The following is a 19,513-nucleotide window of genomic DNA, read 5'->3' as shown; positions in this document are numbered from 1 at the left end:
CTGTAACTCCGACTTTCAAATACATAAAATAAAATAAAATAAATAAATACAAAACTGGGTAGTGCTTTGAGCAAAGTGACAATAGCAGTTTCTGTCCCACAAAGTATGTAGACTGTTGTGGTTTAGCCTTAGTGGCAGGTGAGAAAGGGGATGGTTCACATGATTCACTTAGCAACCCTGTCAAAGTAGATGGCAAAACATAGAGCACAATTGTCTTTCACTATGGGAACCCTTGGAAACAAAACAGGGAAACCAAACACAGTGACATCACTAAGAATGATACTGTGGAAGTAGATTTTTTTAAAAAAGGAAACACAAGTATTACTGAGTGAAAAATACACGGTATAAAACTGCATATGTAGGCCGGCGCCGCGGCTCACTAGGCTAATCCTCCACCTTGCGGCGCTGGCACACCGGTTCTAGTCCCGGTCGGGGCACCGGATTCTGTCCCGGTTACCCCTCTTCCAGGCCAGTTCTCTGCTGTGGCCAGGGAGTGCAGTGGAGGATGGCTCAAGTGCTTGGGCCCTGCACCCGCATGGGAGACCAGGAGAAGCACCTGGCTCCTGCCTTCGGATCAGTGCAGTGTGCCAGCCGCAGCGCACTGGCCATGGTGGCCACTGGAGGGTGAACCAAACCAATGGTAAAAAGGAAGACCTTTCTCTCTCACACTGTCCACTCTGCCTGTAAAAAAAACAAACAAAAAAAAAAACAAAAAAAAAACAGCATATGTAGTATGTATGAGTTGATGATTGCAAGGAAAAAATGTTGAAGTGAGTTCATTAAACATCACTAGCAGTGATTTTAAGGGGAGGGGGAAGTGTTGGATTCCTGGTGTATTTTGCTTTTTATGTTTTTCAGTGTTTCCTATTACTTGTTGCTTTTCTACTTAAAAAAAACAAAGAAGCAGTTATTATTTTTAAAAAGCAAGTACAAGTGACAGAATATAAATGACATCTCCTACAGTTTAATTTTTAAGATGTATTTATTTATTTGAAAGTCTGAGTTACACAGAGAAAGGAAGAGGCAGTGAGAGAGAGAAAGGAGAGAGAGAGAGAGAGAGAGAGAGCTTTCATCCACTGATTCACTCCCCAAAAAGCTGCAATGTGCAATGGCAGGGTCCAGGCCAGGACAAAGCCAGGAACCAGGAATCAGGAGCCAGGAGCTTCTTCCAGGTCTCCCATATGGGTGCCGGGGCCCAAGCACTTGAGCCATCTTCTGTGCTTTCCCAGTACATTCGCAGGGAACTGAAATGGAAGTGGAGCAGCCAGGATTCAAACCAGCATCCATACAGGATGCCAGCATCAAAAGCGTCAGCTTAACCTGCTATGTCACAATGCTGCCTTCCCCACCTCCCCACCCCAGTGTATTTTAAAATGATGCCATAGGGCCTATGTTGTGGCATGGCGAGTTAAGTTGCAGCTTGCAACACTGGCACCCCTTATCAGAGTGCCAGTTTGAGTCCCAGCTGCTTCCCTTCCAATCCAGCACCCTGCTAATGCACCTGGGAAAGCAGCAGAAGATGGCCCAAGACGCCTTGGGTCCCTGCCACCCATGGGAGACCTGGCTCCTGGCTTTGGCCTGTGCCAGCCCTGGCTACTGTAGCCATTTGCTGGGTGAACCAACAGATGAACGATTCCCTTCTCTTTCTCTCTCTCTCTCTCTCTCTCTCTCATGTTCTGCCTTTCAAGTAAGTAAATAAATAAATCTTTTTTTTTTTTTTTTTTTAAAGCCCTGGGACTGGCGCTGTGGCTTAGCAGGTAAAGCCGCTGCCTGCAGTGTCAGCATCTCATATGGGCGCTGGTTCGAGACCTGGCTTCTCCTCTTCTGATCCAGCTCTCTGCTATGGCCTGGGAAAGCAGTAGAAGATGACCCAAGTCCTTGGGCCCCTGAACCCATGTGGGAGACCCAGAGGAGTCTTCTGACTCCTTGCTTTGGATTGGCGCAGCTCCTGCTGCTGCAGCCAATTGGGGAGTGAACCAGAGGATGGAAGACCTCTCTCTCTTTCTCTCTCTCTCTCTCTGCCTCTCCTCTCTCTGTGTAACTCTGACTTTCAAATAACTAAATAAATCTTTTAAAAAAGCCCTTTATTCACTTAGTTCATAAGTTCCACTATGTTTCATAGGAAGGTCCTGGGAGTGAGTTTACAGGATATACATGTAGCTTGTAGCTGCTGCCACAACTTAACATTACGCTTCTTCAGAATGTAGTATTTACTGTATAATTATTCCTGCAAATACTAGCTATTTACCAGTCGTGGGACAAAAAGAGATGGAAATAGACACAGTTATAAATGACTGCTAGTCACTATAGCAACACTACAAAAATGTTCTATTTTTGTCCCTGTGATAATAAATTTACTAACATATATGTCTTACAACATGCATTATTTTAAATATACATGAAACATTTTGAGATACACCTCCAAATTTTATTCTAAGTGTATTTCCTTAAATATAACATCCATAACACATGCCAACCACCCCACGATAAGGTCACTCAAAATTAAATTACCTTCTATTCCATACAGCCAGGTCGTCTTTCACAAGGAAAACTACACAGGTATTTTTCAGTTGCCCCCAACTAAGGTGATTATAGAAATATTTACAGAATCGTGTGCTGTTAAGATTTGAGTTTGGCTGAAATACACTCGTGACTGTTCCAAACTTTATGTTTTAAGAATGAGAAAATCAATTATGCTCTTTCAACACCCAAATCTCCATCTTTCTGTTTGTTTACTCTTTGGTGCAAATAATTCTATAAAAGGAGAGAAAGCAAGATGATCTTGGGATCAGTCTCCTGTGCAGCTGAGGTTTGTAAACAATGTTTCAGGGTCGGGGGTCTGTATCCCACTGGAGGCAGAGCAGGACTTGAAAGTGGGCGTCACCTGGCTTGGTGACAGGCACTCCGTGTCTGCGGGAAGCAGCTCAGCGCCTTTGAGCCTACTTGCTCCTCTCTGCACCATTGCTTATCTTTGTAAATAATAATCTATATAAGGCTTGGGCACATTTCCCCAGCCCCAGGTACTGCATGTTCTCATCATCTCCCTTCTCATCTGGTATGGTGGAGAGTTCCACTAGTGTAACAACACACAGACAATCATTTAGGCTGTGTAACTCTGCATATTCAACTCTGTATACGTAAAGAGGTTTGCAAACCAGGATATCAATGATAATGTTCACATCTACACCAAGTAGCTGGTCCTCTGTGTCTCAGGCAGACTGCTTCCAGAAAGCCCCTTGGATACCAGCACCCGTGATGCTCCAAACCCTTAGATAAAACATTGCAGTTTTTGCATATGACCTATAGAACCCTCTCATATACTTTAAGTACTCCCTTTACCACAATGTAAATGCTGTGGAATAATTGTTACAGTGTTATTTAGGGAATGTTGGCAAGAAGAACTGTCTGTACATGTTCAGTATAGGTGTAGTTTTTTTTTTTTTTAAAGATTTCTTTATTGATTTGGAAGACAGAGTTCAGAGAGGCAGAGGCAGATGCAGAGAGAGAGAGAGAGAGACTCCATCCGCTGGTTCACTCCCCAGTTGGCCGCAATGGTGATTCAAAGCCAGGAGCCAGGAGCTTCTCCCAGGTCTTCCAAGCAGCTGCAGGGGCCCAAGGACTTGGGTCATCTTCTATTGTTTCCCCAGACCATAGCAAAGAGCTGGATCAAAAGTGGAGCAGCCAGGTCTTGAACCAGCACCCATGTGGGATGCCGGCACTGCAGGCAGCAACTTTACCCACTATGCCACAGTGCCCTCCCTATAGGTGTAATTTTTTCCAAAGTGCTTTTGATCCATAGTTGGTTAAATGTTTGCCTGTGGACTCCATGGATGCAGAGGGCTGTTGAGTATATTTTAATTCAACCAACCTGTCATCCAAGCCAGTGACTTCAGGAGGAATTTGTATGTTGGTATTTATCAAATTTGTGAATTCAGCTTACAATGGGTATTAGAAATTTGTATTGAATGTATTTTGCAACCATTTATTTAAAAAAGATTTATTTTATTTATTTGAAAGACAGAGTTACAAAGAGAGATAGAGACAGAGAGAGAGAGAGAGGTCTTCCATCTGCTGGTTCACTCCCCAAATGGTTGCAATGGCCAGAGCTGTGCTGATCCAAAGCAAGGAGCCAGGAGCTTCCTCCTGATCTCCCACGTGGGTGCATGGGCCCAAGGACTTGGGCCATCTTCTACTTCTTTCCCAGGCCATAGCAAAGAGCTAAATTGGAAGTGGAGTAGCCAGGACTCGAACTGGAGCCCATATGGTATGCCTGTGCTGTAGGCCAGGGCTTTAACCTGCTGTGCCACAGCGCCTGCCATTTTGCAGTCATTTAAATTTTACCATTTGTGTGTGTGTAACACTGAAATCACTTTTTGGGCCCCTTTGTATAACTTTTCAGCTAGTTTGATATTTGGTAAGATTGGCACTTGCCACTAGAAGGGGCACCTCTGTAGAAAAGTTGTGGGCAGATGGAAAACATGACGTTGCTGCAATGAGACTTTACATAAAAACAGGCCATAAACATTGCCAAATTCCAGTTTATATGGCTCTTTTACAAGCAACACTTCCTTGATACAACTCTGTGATAGGCAGTTATCCCAAATTAACATCTGAGGCATCTTCAAGAAGCTCACGGAAAGTGCATATGAAAAAACCACGCTGGGCTGATGTCCTTAAGCCTCTGCCTGAGACACTGACATCTCGTATGGGCACTGGTTCGAGAGCCAATTGCTTCACTTCTGATCCAGCTCCCTGCTAAGGCACCTGGGAAAGCAGCAGAAGACGGCCCAAGTGCTTGGGCCCCTGCACCTACATGGGAGACTCGGATGAAGCTCCTGGCTTTGGTCAGGCACAACCAGCCATTGTGGCCACTTGGGGAGTGAACCAGCGGATAGAATATCCCTCTCTTTATCTCTGTCTGTCTCTCCTCTTCTCTCTGTAACTCTGTCTTTCGAATAAAACAAATAAGTAAAAAGACAGAAAAAAAGAAAAAGAGAAAAAATGCATGGATTTCAAAATTTAAAAAAAAAATGTATTTATTTATTTGAAGGACAGTTACAGAGAAAGAGGGAGAGGGAGAGAGAGAGAGAGATCTTAAACTCGACTTGAACAGGTGCCCCACTATAGAACGCTGGCATTGCAGGCAGCAGCCTGGAATTTCACCTATTTTTTGCAGTAAAATAAACATCTTTGAATTCCCTTTTCCATAGGTTTTAGGAAATGTGTATGAGGAAATGGAGTTGCAGAGAACATAGAATACATAACTTTCCAACTTTCCAAGGCCCCATGGTAGGTAGATGGGGGGGGGGGGGTCCTCTGACCTGGTGGTTACGATGCCTGCATCCCGTGTCACAGTGCCTGGGTTTGAGTCCCGGCTCTGTTCCTGATTCTCACTTCCTGCTGATGCATGCCCTAGGGGGCAGTAGATGACGGCTCACGTAGTTGGGTCCCTGCCGCCTATGTAGGAGACCCCGACTGGGTTCCCAGCTCCCTGTTTCCATGGGGCCCAGCCCCAGCTGGAATGAATAAATGAATGGGAGCTCTGTCTCTCAAAAAAAAAATTTTTTTTAAAAGAAGTAAGTGCTGAATCTAAAGGTTTGGGGTCTGCAAATCCCCTGCTCTTCTTCCCCGATCTCCCCTCAGGAGTCTGAAGGCTGTGAACCCCCAAAAGGAATACACAAAGAGGAGGTGCTGAGTGGTTCTCAAGTCTGCCCAGTCACTGGCTGCCAGGAAAATAAGCCGCCTCCTATGGTTGCTCTACTGTTTTTCCAGGACGGATGGGCACATGGATTTGTCTGCTAAAGCAACACCCAGCACCTAGGCGTCATCTTCTCTCCAAGGCACAGAAAATGTAACCCTGATCAGACTGGGAACATCTAATGACTAAGACGGGAAAGTATCCCAGTGCTGAAGGCAAACACAAGAAACTCTGGGCGCCAGAGGTGACTATGAGGGGTGGAGGGTGGGGCCCTCTCCTGGACCAGGGGTTGGATGGAGGGGCATTTGAGTGAGACAGAAAATCAAGAAGGCACAGTGAAGTCAACTAGCAAGAAGGGGCGAAGGGAAGGAGGGAACAGCATGTGCAAAGGCCCAGAGGCTAGGGAGAGTGCTGAGAACAGGGAGAAGTTCAGTTTGGATGAACTGTGAAAGCCCAAATCCTCACCAGCCAAAAGGAGTGTGGACTTTATCTTGGCAATAAGAGTGGGCCAACAGGGCTTTCAAATGGACCACCATCACACAAAGATAAACTGCGGGAGTCACCCAGTTCAACGATGGTGGGGTGGTCAAAACTTGGTAGTGACAGGGAAAAAGTATAGACACTGGGGGTCGGCAGGTAAAGCTGCCACTTGCAGTGCCGGCATCCCACATGGACACCAGTTAGAGTCCTGGCTGCTCCACTCCCAGTCTAGCTCTCTGCTATGGCCTGGGAAAGCACTAGAGAACGGCCCAAGTCCTTGGGTCCCTATACCTGTGTGGGAGACCTGCTACACCTGTGTGGGAGACCTGGAAGAAGCTCCTGGCTCCTGGCTTCAGATGGGCGCAGCTCTGGCAGCTGCAGCCAATTGGGGAGTGAACCAGCAGATGGAAGACCTCTCTCTCTCTCTCTCTCTCTCTCTGCCTCTGTCTCTGCCTCTCTGTAACTCTGCCTTTCAGATAAGTAAGTAAATCTTTTTTAAAAAAAGTATAAACACCGGAGCAAGTGTTCTTTAGGGACACTTTAGTGAACTGCTCGGGCCTGAGCAGGCCTGGCTGTCTCTAGGAGGGAAGAACAAGCAATCATTCCAATGGGATCAGGCAAAAGGCTGAGGTCAGGGAACTCCAGGGAAGAGACGGGTGGACAAAGGGCCAGCTCTCAGAGCCCCGTCCCCCACCTCCTGTCCCCAGCCCCAATTGAAGCTTCCCTTCGTTCGCATCAAGCAAGCTCCACTGGTGACATCATTCTGAGAACCGGATATTGCTCCTTTAAACTCTAGGCATGAAACCAATTCGGCCAACTGGAAGAGACTGCTTTATTCTTTGGTAACACAAAGAAAAATTAAAAACAAACACAAAACCCCACCAAATTAAATGTACAGCAGTAGAAGCACGCAGGTGGTAAAATCATTAACACAAACTCTTGCAATTTGTCTTAAAGGATGTCCACGAGGACGGGCACAGCGAGGGGCAGGAGCAGAAAGGCTGGGGTTCCTTTGGCACACACCTATTTTGTAAGCTCATCAGTGAAAGGCATCTTCACTGGGTTTCAAGGCACACAGGAGGGAGGAACAGCCCAGCTGCTCCCGCCGGCCTCCCTCCTTTTTTCTTAGCAGGTACAGCTGTTTGTTTTACTCAACTCATGTTCAGCACATTTAGCTCCCTAAGGCCAAGGCAGAAATCCCAATGGAGTGACGTCTGATGAGCAAAGGAGGAGAGACACTAAGCACATCACACAGGGAGAGAACAGACGCTGTCTTAGGAAATCCACAAGATCCGGCTTCTTAGAAAGCGTCCTCCTCTCGGTTGTAGGACATGTCTGACTCCACAGCGCCAACACTTCCATAATCGGAGTTTCTGTCGGTGGAGGTGGCCTCACGTTGATCCTGCTCCTTGCTCCCGGGCTCTCCTCTCCGCAGGACAGGGTCAGATGGTTCCAACATGGCAGAACTCACTGTGTGACGTCCCTTGGCAGGTGGCACCTCGGCCCCGCCCACTTCTGCTACCTCTGAGCCCTGGGCTGGGAACAAAAGTCGCTCGTGCTGTAGCCTTTTTCTTGTTTCTTCTTCTTTAGTCTGAAAAGCAGTATAAAAGAATGAAAAAGTGCCCAAGTAACTTTTTTTTTTGACAGGCAGAGTGGACAGTGAGAGAGAGAGAGAGAGACAGAGAGAAAGGTCTTCCTTTGCCGTTGGTTCACCCTCCAATGGCCACCGTGGCCGGCGCGCTGCGGCTGGCACACCGTGCTGATCCGAAGGCAGGAGCCAGGTGCTTCTCCTGGTCTCCCATGCGGGTGCAGGGCCCAGGCACTTGGGCCTTCCTCCACTGCACTCCCTGGCCACAGCAGAGAGCTGGCCTGGAAGAGGGGCAACCAGGACAGAATCTGGCGCCCCAACCGGGACTAGAACCCAGGGTGCTGGCGCCACAGGCAGAGGATTAGCCTATTGAGCTGTGGCGCCGGCCCCAAGTAACTTTCTTACTTATATTTTGTATTCAAAGGGAGAGAGAGAAAGAGAGAGGGAGGGAGAGAGAGAGAGGCACCTCCCATCCCCAAATTCCATCAATGGCTAGGACAGGGCCAGGCCACAACTGGGAGATGGGAACTTAACCTTCACCTCCCATGTGGGTGGCAGGGACACAGGTACTTGATCTATCACCTGCTGCCTCCCAGTCATGCATTAGCCAGAAGCTGGACTTGGGAGGGAATCTGAGACATACACCCAGGCATTCTACTATGGGATGTGGGCATCCCTAACAGTGTCTTCAGCCTGAATAATAACTTTCTCCAAGTTATCCTTCACCTCACTCATCATGAATGATCTGGCTTCTCTCCTCCATTACCCAGGCAGGTGACAAACGTGCTGAGCAAGTCCCATTGAAGAAGACAGACCCAGGACTTACACTGAGTTCCCCTCTCTGAGAGGCCAAAGGAGAGATGGGAATAAAGTCAGCCTTGGAAAGCTGACTGCTGCCAGGTGCACACAGAGGGCTTGCTGTCTGGTGGTCTGGGAATCTCTTCTCAGCCTTATACCCCACCTCTGTCCCTCTTCCACCCCTGCTCCAACACAAGTTTTCTTTGTTTCATGGGAAGACAATGTCATACTTCACTTAATCCTAAGAATTACAGGAGTGGGGCATAGAGGCATAGTGGGTAAAGCTGCCACCTGCAGTGCCAGCATTCCATATGGGCACCGGTTTGAGTCCTGGCTGCTTCACTTCCAATCCAGCTCTCTGCTATGGCCTAAGAAAGCAGTGGAAGATGCCCCGGTCCTTGGGCCCCTGCACCTGTGTGGGAGACCTGGAAGAAGCTCCTGGCTCTTGGCTTCAGATCAGCACAGCTCTGGCCATTTTGGCCTACTGGGGAGTGAACCAGCGGATGGAAGACCTCTCTCTCTCTCTCTCTCTCTCTCTCCCTCTGCCTCTCTGTAACTCTGCCTTTCAAATAAATAAATAAATCTTAACAAAAAAGAATCATAGGAGTGTTTCAAAAACTTAATGGAAAATGTACTCCAGAAAAACCAGTAATAGATTACAATTTTTTTGCCTCAAAATAAACATCTTTTTATTGCATCTTCCACATTTCGGGAATACCCTACACAGGAAACTAATTTTTCACCAACCTCAAGATATCTCTTTATTCCTTCACAATACACAGATAATTAAAATCAAACACTAAACACCCAGCTTAAGGTGCAGGCAGGTCATTCATAGTGAATATTGACCATTTGTGTTGAAGCTGCTCGTAGGACTGGTCTGACACGAGCTGGTGTCCACCAGCACTGCCACCCACAAGCCCCACTACCTTGCGGCGCGCCTCTGCTGCCTGCATTTTCTGGTCTCTGTCTTTCCTTGTGAAGTCTTTCTCTGTCTTTTTGATCTGGAGCTTTTTCAGTCTGGCTGGCGGCTTTCTCTGTGGCTTCTCAGTTGTGTGCACCTGAAAGAAGACCCTTTTTGAAGTAGAGAAACAAGATTGCTCATGGGCAGAGGAGAAAGGCAGGAGAGGTAGTAGAATCAACACAGTTTAAAACATAAATCCTAAGAATTTAAACGTTCCCATGGCAGATAGAAAACAACAAGATGAAAGCAGGTAAGAACAGAATTCCTAAAGGGAAAACCCCGTAAATGTCTCAAAACGTACACGGCGGGTGCTAAGAGTGTAAGGTGTTCTGTAACTGAATAGACAAGGGCTCATGAGAAGAAAAAAAAAAAACCAAAAGGAAATAAATAAGTAAGAGAAGAAGAGGAGGAGGAGGAGGAGGAGGGAGAAGGGGGGAAGAAGGAAGAGGTTGGAGGGGAGGAAGAAGAAGAGAAAGAAGAAGAAACAAAACCTTGGGAATATATATCAGATGGGAAACTGTGGCCAACAAGCAATAAATTTGTAGTTCAAGGTAGAAAGTTTAGGGTAATACTCCATAAGCTGGACTTACTTTCATTTGGGGTAGAGATTACTCTTGGTCTCGTGGGACAGAAAGACAACTAACAGTGACTGAGCAACAGCTCTGAACCGGGCCTTGCTGTTGGCCCTTTACAAATGTTTTCATGACAGCAGGGGAAAAAGTCTCATTTCATATGATTCACTACTTTTTCTTCATTTCGAGGCCGTAATGACTTTCTAATATTAATTTTTAGTTACAAAAAAGTCAAGTGGTTGTCAGGCATTTAAGAACAAAAATACCCAAAATTTACATGTCATTCTTTAAAAATGCACATTCTACAATATGCATTGGCTATGAAAAATTAAGGGGCCGGCACCATGGCTCACTTGGCTAATCCTCCACCTCCAGTGCCGGCATCCCATATGGGCACCGGGTTCTAGTCCCAGCTGCTCCTCTTCCAGTCCAGCTCTCTGCTGTGGCCCGGGAGTGCAGTGGAGGATGGCCCAAGTGCTTGGGCCCCTGTACCCCATGGGAGACCAGGAGGAAGCACCTGGCTCCTGGCTTCAGATCAGCGCAGCACGCCGGCCGTGGCGGCCATTAGGGGAGTGAACCAATGGAAGGAAGACCTTTCTCTCTGTCTCTCTCTCTCTCACTGTCTAACTCTGCCTGTCCAAAAAAAAAGTTAAAATGATAAATACATGATTTCCGGATTCTTGGTTTAATCACCTGGCTTTTGGTCTCACTCCTTGCCATGAAGCTTTGTAAACAGTTCTATGTGTGTCTTCATAGATTCTCTTTCTTTCTTTCTTTCCTTCTTTCCTTCTTTCCTTCTTTCCTTCCTTCTTTCCTTCCTTCCTTCCTTCCTTCTTTCCTTCTTTCCTTCTTTCCTTCCTTCTTTCCTTCCTTCCTTCTTTCTTTCTTTTTTTTTTTTTACAGGCAGAGTGGACAGTGAGAGAGGGAGACAGAGAGAAAGGTCCTCCTTTTGCCGTTGGTTCACCCTCCAATGGCCGCCGCGGTGGGAGTGCTGCAGCTGGTGCACCGCACTGATCTGATGGCAGGAGCCAGGTACTTATCCTGGTCTCCCATGGGGTGCAGGGCCCAAGCACTTGGGCCATCCTCCACTGCCCTCCCGGGCCACAGCAGAGAGCTGGCCTGGAAGAGGGGCAACCAGGACAGAATCCGGCGCCCCAACCAGGACTAGAACCCGGTGTACCGGCACCACAGGCAGGGGATTAGCCTATTGAGCCGCGGCGCCGGCCTAGATTTTTTTCTATGCATGCTTATAGACAGGCATTCCTTGGAGATATGGCAGGTTCAGTTTGAGATCACAAGGCATATATGGCACACAATAAAGAGCCAGGGGATTTTCTTTGGTTTTTCCAGTACATAAAAATTTATGTTTACACTACACTGGAGTTTACTAGGTACACATTAGCATTACATGTTTTTAAAAAATTTATGTATTTATTTGAAAGACAGAGAGAGGTTTCAGGGGGAGAGAGAGAGAGAGGTCTTCCATCCGATGGTTCTCTCCCCAGATGACCACAATGCTGGAGCTGCATGGATCTGAAGCCAACAACCAGGGCAGGACCTTCCTCTGGGTCTTCCACATGGGTGCAGGGGCACAAGCACTTGGGCCGTCTTCTACTGCTTTCCCAGGTCATAGCAGGGAACTGGATTAGAAGTGGAGCAGCTGGGACTTGAACTGGTGCCCATAGGAGATGCCAGAACTTCAGGCAGCGATTTTACCCGCTAAGCCACAGCACCGGCCCCAGTATTACATCTTTTTAAAATGTGCACATCTTTTTATAAGATGTGCACGTCTTAATTTAAAAATACTTTATGGCTAAAAAAAAATGCCAACACTTATCTGAGCCTTCAGCAAGTTGCGAAGTCTTTGCTGGTGGACGGTCTGCTGGTAGTGGCTGGGGTGGCGCTGGCAGTTTCTGAAAACAAGATGACAGTAAAGCTTGCCCCACTGATCGACTGTTCCATTGAGGAGAGATTTCTCTGCAGCATGTGACACTATGTGATACTATTGACCCATGCTTGAACTTCTTCTAAATGGGAGTTAATGCTCTCAAACACTGCTTCAGCTTCATCAACCACATTTCTGTAATATTCCAAATTCTTTGCTGTCATGCTAGCAATGCTCCCAGCATCTTCCATCTCAAGAAACCACTTTGTTTTTGTTCATCCTTTAAAGTTCTGTCAGGACATTGAGCTGCTTCGGTCACATCTACAGACTCCACTTCAATGCGCTTGCTGTGTCCACCATCTCTGCTGAAGTCTTGAACCCCTCACGGTCAACCTTTGAGGGTTGGAATCCACCCTTTCCAAACTCCTATTCATGTTCATATTCTTACCTCCTCCCATTAACACAACTGTTCTTCATGGCAGCCAGAACGTTGAATCCTTCCAGAAGGTTTTCATTTACTTTGCTGAGCGTTATCAGAAGAACCACTGTTTATAGGGAGCTGTCACCTTACAATATATTTCTTCAATAATAAAGCTCGGAGGTAGAAATGGCTCCTTGATCCACGGGCTGCAGGAGGGACGTTGTGTTAGCAGGCATATAAGCATTAATATTGTGTGCATCTCCATGAGAGCTTTTGGGTGACCAGATGCAGTATCAATGAGCAGTAACAGTTTGAAAAGAATCTTTTTTAACAATGGGCTTAATGTATTCAGTAAATCATGTTATAAACCATGACAGATGGGCTGTCATCCAGGCTTTGCTGTTCCACTGACAGAGCACAAGTGGAGTAGTCTTCTTTCTTTGTTTTTTAAATTGTTTTATTTATTTAAAAGCACAGAGAGACAGGGAGATAGATAGATTGATCGATTGATCGACTGATCTATCTTCCATCTGTTGTTTCATTCCCCGAATGGCCACCAGCTGGAGCTGGGCCAGGCTGAAACTCCATCCAGTTCTCCTAAAAATGTAGGCGGGGCCCTAGGCATTTGGGCCATCTTCCATTGCTTCCCCAGGAGCATTAGCAGGGAGCTGGATCTGAAGCAGAGCAGCTGGGACTTAAACCAGTGCTCACATGAGATGCCAGTGTCACAGGCAGTGGCTTAACCCACCGCACCACAATGGTGGCCCCAAGCAGAGCAGATTTAATGAATTCTTAAGGGTTCTAGGATTTTTGGAATAATAAATGAGCACTGGATTCAACTGAAAAGTCGGCAGTTGCAATAACCTCTAACAAGCGTCAGCCTGACTTTTGAAGCTTTGAACCTGGCTGTTGACTTTCCCTAGCTATGAAATTCCTAGATGACATCTTTTTTCAATATAAGGCTATTTCAACTGCGTTGGAAATCTGTTGTTTAGCGTAGCCCCCTTCCTCAGTGGTCTTTGCTGTTTATTCTGGGGGGACAACTTGCTGCAGCTTCTCCATCAGCACTTGCTGCTTTGTCTTGCTCTCTGATGTCTTGTAGGTGGCTTCTTTCATTATCCTCCGTGAGCCAGCCTCTGCTAGCTTCAGACTTTTCTTCTGCAACCTCCTCCTCGCCTGTCACAGCTTTCACAGAACTAGAGGGTTGAGGCCTTACTCTGAATTAGGTTTTGCTTTAAGGGAATGTTGGGGTTGGTTTGATCTTCCATCCAGACCATTGAGACTTCTCCACGTCAGCAGTAAGGCGGTTCCACTTCCTTATTCATGTGTTCACTGGAATGGCATTTTTAATCTCATTCAAGAACTTTTCCATTGCATTCACAGCTTAGCTGACTGTTTGGTATGAGAGGCCCAACCCTAGGCCTATCTTGGCTTTCAACATGCCTTCCCCTCTAAGTTTAATTATTTCAACTTTTGATCTAAAGTGAAAAATGTGCAACTCCAGGGGTTGGCACAGTGGTGTAGTGGGTAAAGCCGCTGCCTGAAGTGCCAGCATCCCATATGGGTACTGGTTCGAGTCCTGGCTCCTCCTCTTCTGATTCAGCTCTCTGCTATGGCCTGGGAAAGCAGTAGAAGATGGCCCAAGGACCCCTGCACCCATGTAAGAGACCTGAAGGAAGCTCCTGGCTCCTGGCTTCGGATTGGCGCAGCTCCAACCTTTGTGGCCAATTGGGGAGTGAACCAGCAGATGGAAGATCTCTCTCTCTCTGCCTCTCCTTCTCTCTCTGTGTAACTCTGACTTTCAGATAAATAAATAAATCTTAAAAAAAAAAAAGCATGCGACTCCTGCTTTCATTTGAACTCTTACAGGCCATTGTAGGGTTATAATTGGCCTACTGTCATTTAAATATCACTGTGTTTCAGGGACTGGGGTGGGGGGCTGCACAGACAGAGACAGATAAGGGAACAGCTGATGAGTAGAACAGTCAGAACACACTTCATAGCAATTACCTCTCAAATTTACCAGCTTATATGGGTGTGTCTTGTGTTGTCCCCAAGCAATTACAGTAATAATATCAAAGATCTCTGGTCACAGATCACAATAACAGATATAACAATGAGCAAGTTTGAAATATTGTAAAAATTACTCAAGTGTGACACAGAGACAGGAAGTGAGCACACACTGTGAGAAAACAGGTGCCAGCAGACTTGGGTATCACAGGGTTGTCACAAACTTCAATTTGTAAAAACCACAGAATCTATGAAGTGCAATAAAGCAAAGTACAATAAAACACAACGTATGCCTGTGTATGTGCAGGACATCTACAATGTGGACCAAAACCTCCATGAGATTATAATATACAATTTTCTTTCCTTAATTTAATACAGATATCTTTCTAGGTCAACATATAGAGGCTTATTATGACTGTGGGAAGGCCTGAATAAACTCCAAGTCTTCATTATAAAGTGAACTGAGTATTATTCTAGATAATTTCTCTAAAGATGTTTTTAAGGGCAGTGGAGCTCTTAGCATTTATTATAATTTCCCAAAGACTCTCTCCTCAGACTACAGTGCTGTAGGTACTGAGAAATTAAATCCAGCAAAGAGAGTTCAGCACAGTAGAAAAATTTATCTTTCTGACGGGAACTCAGAAAGAACTGGATTTGAGTCCTGGCTTGGCTGTGGAATGACTTTCCACAGATTCTTAAACTCTGCAGGCCCTAATTTCCCCCTTTAGATTACAACTGGTATGCAGGATTCTCACAAGGAGAGTGAAGGAGAGTCGGAAGTACACGGGAGCCCAAGTGGAACCAGAAGTGGAAGGCCAGGGAGCTCTACTACCAACTTCTCACTGGACTCCATGTTCTCAACTGTAAAGTGGGAATAGACTTTTCCTTCCGGTTCTAAAATCTGGGTTCTTCAGGAAGTCTTCTAAAGGGAAAACATTTCTTGAAGATTTGGCTCAGTTACAGCCATCAATTTTACACCACGTGATGTTTTTCACCACATGAAAACTGTGGGGTATTCATCAGGGCAAGTCCTCCCTCTTTGTCCATGTGTGTTATTCTTTAAGACACCTGGCTCCTGGGCTTCTTGTTGGCAAAAGCTGTCTGCTGAAAGAGGGACACACTTGCTCTAGGGCTCAACTAGCGATATGGTGAAGTGGGTAGGAAATCGGTTTCCCAGTGATACTCACTCATAGAGCAGTAAGAGGGAAATCAATCCAAGACCCAGTAAAGAAATGCTGGGGCAGGCTTACTTAGCATTCTGAATGTTGACTCAAATTATGAGAGCAGCCAGCAGTTTCAGAGTTTAGATTTTCTGGTATGGGTGGTCTCCTCCCGTGGTTTGATCCTAAATGATGCCTGCAAAATCATGCTCTTCCTCCCTCTTTAAGGAAATTAATCCTCTGGAACCTGACATTTTAAGTCAAAGAACAGAGAGACCTGTAGAAGGATATCTGGATTCCTGACCACCTAGTTTTATGCAATTGAAACTTATCAAATGTTGGAACTTGAAAGTGATGCCAATGACCAAGTTATGCTTACAGAGATGCTATAGAAGTCACTGGTTCAGTTATTTCTTTGCAAATACCTTAAGAGGGCTGCCCAGATCAAAGATGCTGCGGCTTGTTTCCAGCTAACCTAATTTGTACACTTTACTTCTTAGATCTGTTGTGTGTGTGCCTCAGAGCTTTCCTAATTAACTATTGACCTAGGGATGAACTTATCTTGCTTTTGTTGCTTTAAGGGAATTTTGTACATAGAAAATGCCTGCCAAAGAGCTGGTCACTCCTGTTCTGTCGCTGTTAGACCTCCTGGAGACGTTCACTCTGGAAGGTAAGTGGTGTGCCCGAGATGAGATCTAACTGGGTCAACTTCCTCCCCCTTAAAACATTCCCCAGGAGGTTCAACAAATAATGTCAGAGACTCTGGTGCAATACGAACAGACTTCCTCACTACGCTAAAGGTCACCAACTACAGAAGTACTCTGAACGTCACCAAGCAGAGAAGGCTAGGAACTCTGAGCAGACACAGGAAGAATTAGCGACGAATTCAAATTCACTGAGCCTGGGGTAGGCGGAGACCCAGAACATGCTAGAAGGCAGGAAGAAACGAGTTTGGGATAAAATACACCCAAAGTCAACAGCATCTTTATGGATAAATGAGAGCCAATCACATCTCTCAAAAGAGGTCTACACCAATCCATGCACACTTGGACTTGAGAGCATAAAACCAGTACACATTTGTAGTAATTGCCACTAAGTCTCACTTGATCTGATATTTATCTTCTGAATAGTATGATCCTCATATATCATTTAGCTCCTAAGTAAACTTGAAATCTCTCAGGATGAACACTCTTGAAAGTATTTGAGTACACTATTGGTCCACAGAAGAAACTTTATTTAAAAGTAGTATTGTGGCCGGCGCCGCGGCTCACTAGGCTAATCCTCCACCTTGCGGCGCCGGCATACTGGGTTCTAGTCCTGGTCAGGGCGCCGGATTCTGTCCTGGTTGCCCCTCTTCCAGGCCAGCTCTCTGCTGTGGCCAGGGAGTACAGTGGAGGATGGCCCAAGTGCTTGGTCCCTGCACCCCATGGGAGACCAGGAGAAGCACCTGGCTCCTGCCATCGGATCAGCGCAGTGTGCCGGCCGCAGCGCCCCGGCCACAGCGCACAGGCCGCGGCGGCCATTGGAGGGTGAACCAACAGCAAAGGAAGACCTTTCTCTCTGTTTCTCTCTCTCACTGTCCACTCTGCCTGTCAAAAAAAAAAAAAAAAAAGTAAATAATCCATTTTAAAAAAATAAAAGTAGTATTGTACATTTGAGTGGGAAGTATAGTTTTTCCTAATCTCTTACCATATATGAACTATTAGGGGAACACAGTATATAGTAAGTTTTCCCACTTTTTTCTCTATTGTTCCTGCACTGGAAGGAGCAGTCCTTCTCCACCTCATACTTGGTGAGAAGTCAAAAGAGAAAGTGAGGTCATGGTGAATTATCTTACTAGCAGTGTGGTCAGTTTACTCCTATCTCTTCTACCCTGCCTCACACTGCTTTTTCTGCTCTCTGGATTAATTCAGTTGCCTATTTTCAAGTGCATATACAAATCACACATATCTATTTTGAGAGCATTGTGGTCCCTCTGCACTTCATAGTTTGCTTGACTTCATTTTTTTTTTTTGCCTTTCAGAGAAGTTATGGATAAAAGATGATCTTGCTTCTTGTGTTATTCTCATGAAAGTACTATCATTTTTTGTTGAACTAGGAAATAAAGTTTATAAATACAAGGAGGTTGAAACTTCCATTAATAAGTCACACTTATTTAATCTCAAAACTGCTTCTGTGAATAGTTGTAAAAGTCTGCTTAGAAGAACTTCCACTTTGATTATGGCCTTGTCTAAATAAGGTAGGAGTTTGTGAACTCAAGAGGCTTCCATAGCTTAGGCAGCTCATGACAAGAGCCTCGGGTGATTACTGACGTCATAAATAAGAGTGTCAATTGTTAATCAACAACAGGAGTTACTGTGCACTTACTCCCCATGTAAGATCTCTGTCTTTAATGTATTGTACTATGAGAATTAACAGTAAAATTAATCTTCAAACAGTACTTTATATTTTGTATGTCTGTGTGGGTGCAAACTGTTGAAATCTTTACTTAGTATAGAGTTGATCTTCTGTATATAAAGATAATTAAAAATGAATCTTAGGCCAGTGCCGTGGCTCACTAGGCTAATCCTCCGCCTGTGGCGCCAGCATACCAGGTTCTAGTCCCGGTCGGGCGCCGGATTCTGTCCGGCTCCTTTTCCAGTGCAGATCTCTGCTATGGTCCTAGAGTGCAGTGGAGGATGGCCCAGGTCCTTGGGCCCTGCACCCACATGGGAGACCAGGAGAAGCACCTGGCTCCTGGCTTCAGATCGGTGCAGCGTGCTGGCAGTAGCGGCCACTTGAGGGGTGAACCAACAGAAAAAGAAAGACCTTTCTCTCTGTCTCTCTCTCTGTGTCTAACGCTGCCTGTCAAAAAAAAAAAAAAATCCTAATGAAGAATGGGATGGGAGGGGAGAGGGTGTAGGAGATGGGATGGTTTGCAGGTGGGAGGGAGGTTATGGGGGGAAAAAACCACTATAATCCAAAAGTTGTACTTTCAAAATTTATATTTATTGAATTAAAGTTTTCTAAAAAAATCTGCTTTGATTCGTCTTAGCTCTGTATATGATTAGAGGGGTTTATTTCTAAGCTGTGTAGTGTATCCCCCATTGTATTTAACCTTTTTATTTCTAGTTTATGTTTAGAAAAATTGTGTGTTTATTGGAAGGAAAGGAAAAGTCATATTTATTTGAAACTAACATTTTCCTTCCTAAAATGTCATATTTTCTTTTTTGTTTCTTATTCAAAGATGACAACTTTTTTAGATTAGCCAGTCCAGATGCACTAATCTTTGAAAAAAATGACTTAATTTCAACTGTGTAATAACTATTAGTATTTAAACTGTCTCTTATCTGTGTGCTTTTGGTTAGTTTTTGTTTGGTATACATGACTTTATCTATTTAATTACATATTTGTTAATAAATAAGTTTCAATCTCATGAACTACAATAGAGGTACATTCAGTGACCTGATTGGGATTAAAATTCTATTCTTGAAGAAAAATACAAAAATAAAAGATTGCAACGGTTTATATGAATTACATCGATTCTATTTTAAGAGGCGAAAGATTTATATGATCTGAAGAGAAACCAGAGTATTACATTGATTCAGTTTTAAATTGAAGTTTTTAATTCAGTGATTTTCAGTAGCCTTAAAAAATATGTGGGGCCGGCGCCATGGCGCAGTAGGTTAATCCTCTGCCTGTGGCATCGGCATCCCATATGGGCGCCGGTTCTAGTCCTGGTTGTTCCTCTTCCAATCCAGCTCTCTGCTATAGCCTGGGAAAGCAGTGGAGGATGGCCCAAGTGCTTGGGGCCCTGCACCTGCATGGGAGACCAGGAGAAAGCACCTGGCTCCTGGCTTCAGATCAGTGCTGCTTTGGCTGTTGCAGCCATTTGAGGAGTGAACCAACGGAAGGACGACCTTTCTCTCTGTCTCTCCCTCTTACTGTCTGTAACTCT

The 19,513-nt window shown here is 45.3% G+C and overlaps 1 protein-coding gene and 1 long non-coding RNA gene across 2 annotated transcripts in view; one reads left to right on the top strand and one right to left on the bottom strand.

Annotated features, from left to right (window-relative positions):
- Nucleotides 1-2,732: 2,732 nt before the first annotated feature.
- On the top strand, nucleotides 2,733-5,740 carry LOC127487344 (uncharacterized). Its single transcript, XR_007914116.2, has 3 exons — nucleotides 2,733-2,809; nucleotides 5,211-5,289; nucleotides 5,644-5,740. It is a non-coding gene; the product is annotated as an uncharacterized lncRNA (long non-coding RNA).
- A 1,586-nt stretch (nucleotides 5,741-7,326) lies between these two features.
- STMND1 (stathmin domain containing 1) overlaps nucleotides 7,327-19,513 on the bottom strand; it is a 31,750-nt gene continuing 19,563 nt past the window's right edge. Inside the window, exons 4-5 of the mRNA XM_008274133.4 lie at nucleotides 9,494-9,625; nucleotides 7,327-7,769 (exon numbers count right to left, since the gene is read on the bottom strand). Of these exons, the coding sequence (XP_008272355.3) occupies nucleotides 7,479-7,769; nucleotides 9,494-9,625 (423 nt within the window). The 3' untranslated portion in view covers nucleotides 7,327-7,478. The remainder of the gene's footprint in view (nucleotides 7,770-9,493; nucleotides 9,626-19,513) is intronic.

Source organism: Oryctolagus cuniculus, chromosome 5 (genome assembly GCF_964237555.1).
Source record: "Oryctolagus cuniculus chromosome 5, mOryCun1.1, whole genome shotgun sequence".
In the NCBI taxonomy this organism is placed as follows: domain Eukaryota; kingdom Metazoa; phylum Chordata; class Mammalia; order Lagomorpha; family Leporidae; genus Oryctolagus; species Oryctolagus cuniculus.
This window is presented reverse-complemented; position numbering and strand designations above follow the sequence as displayed.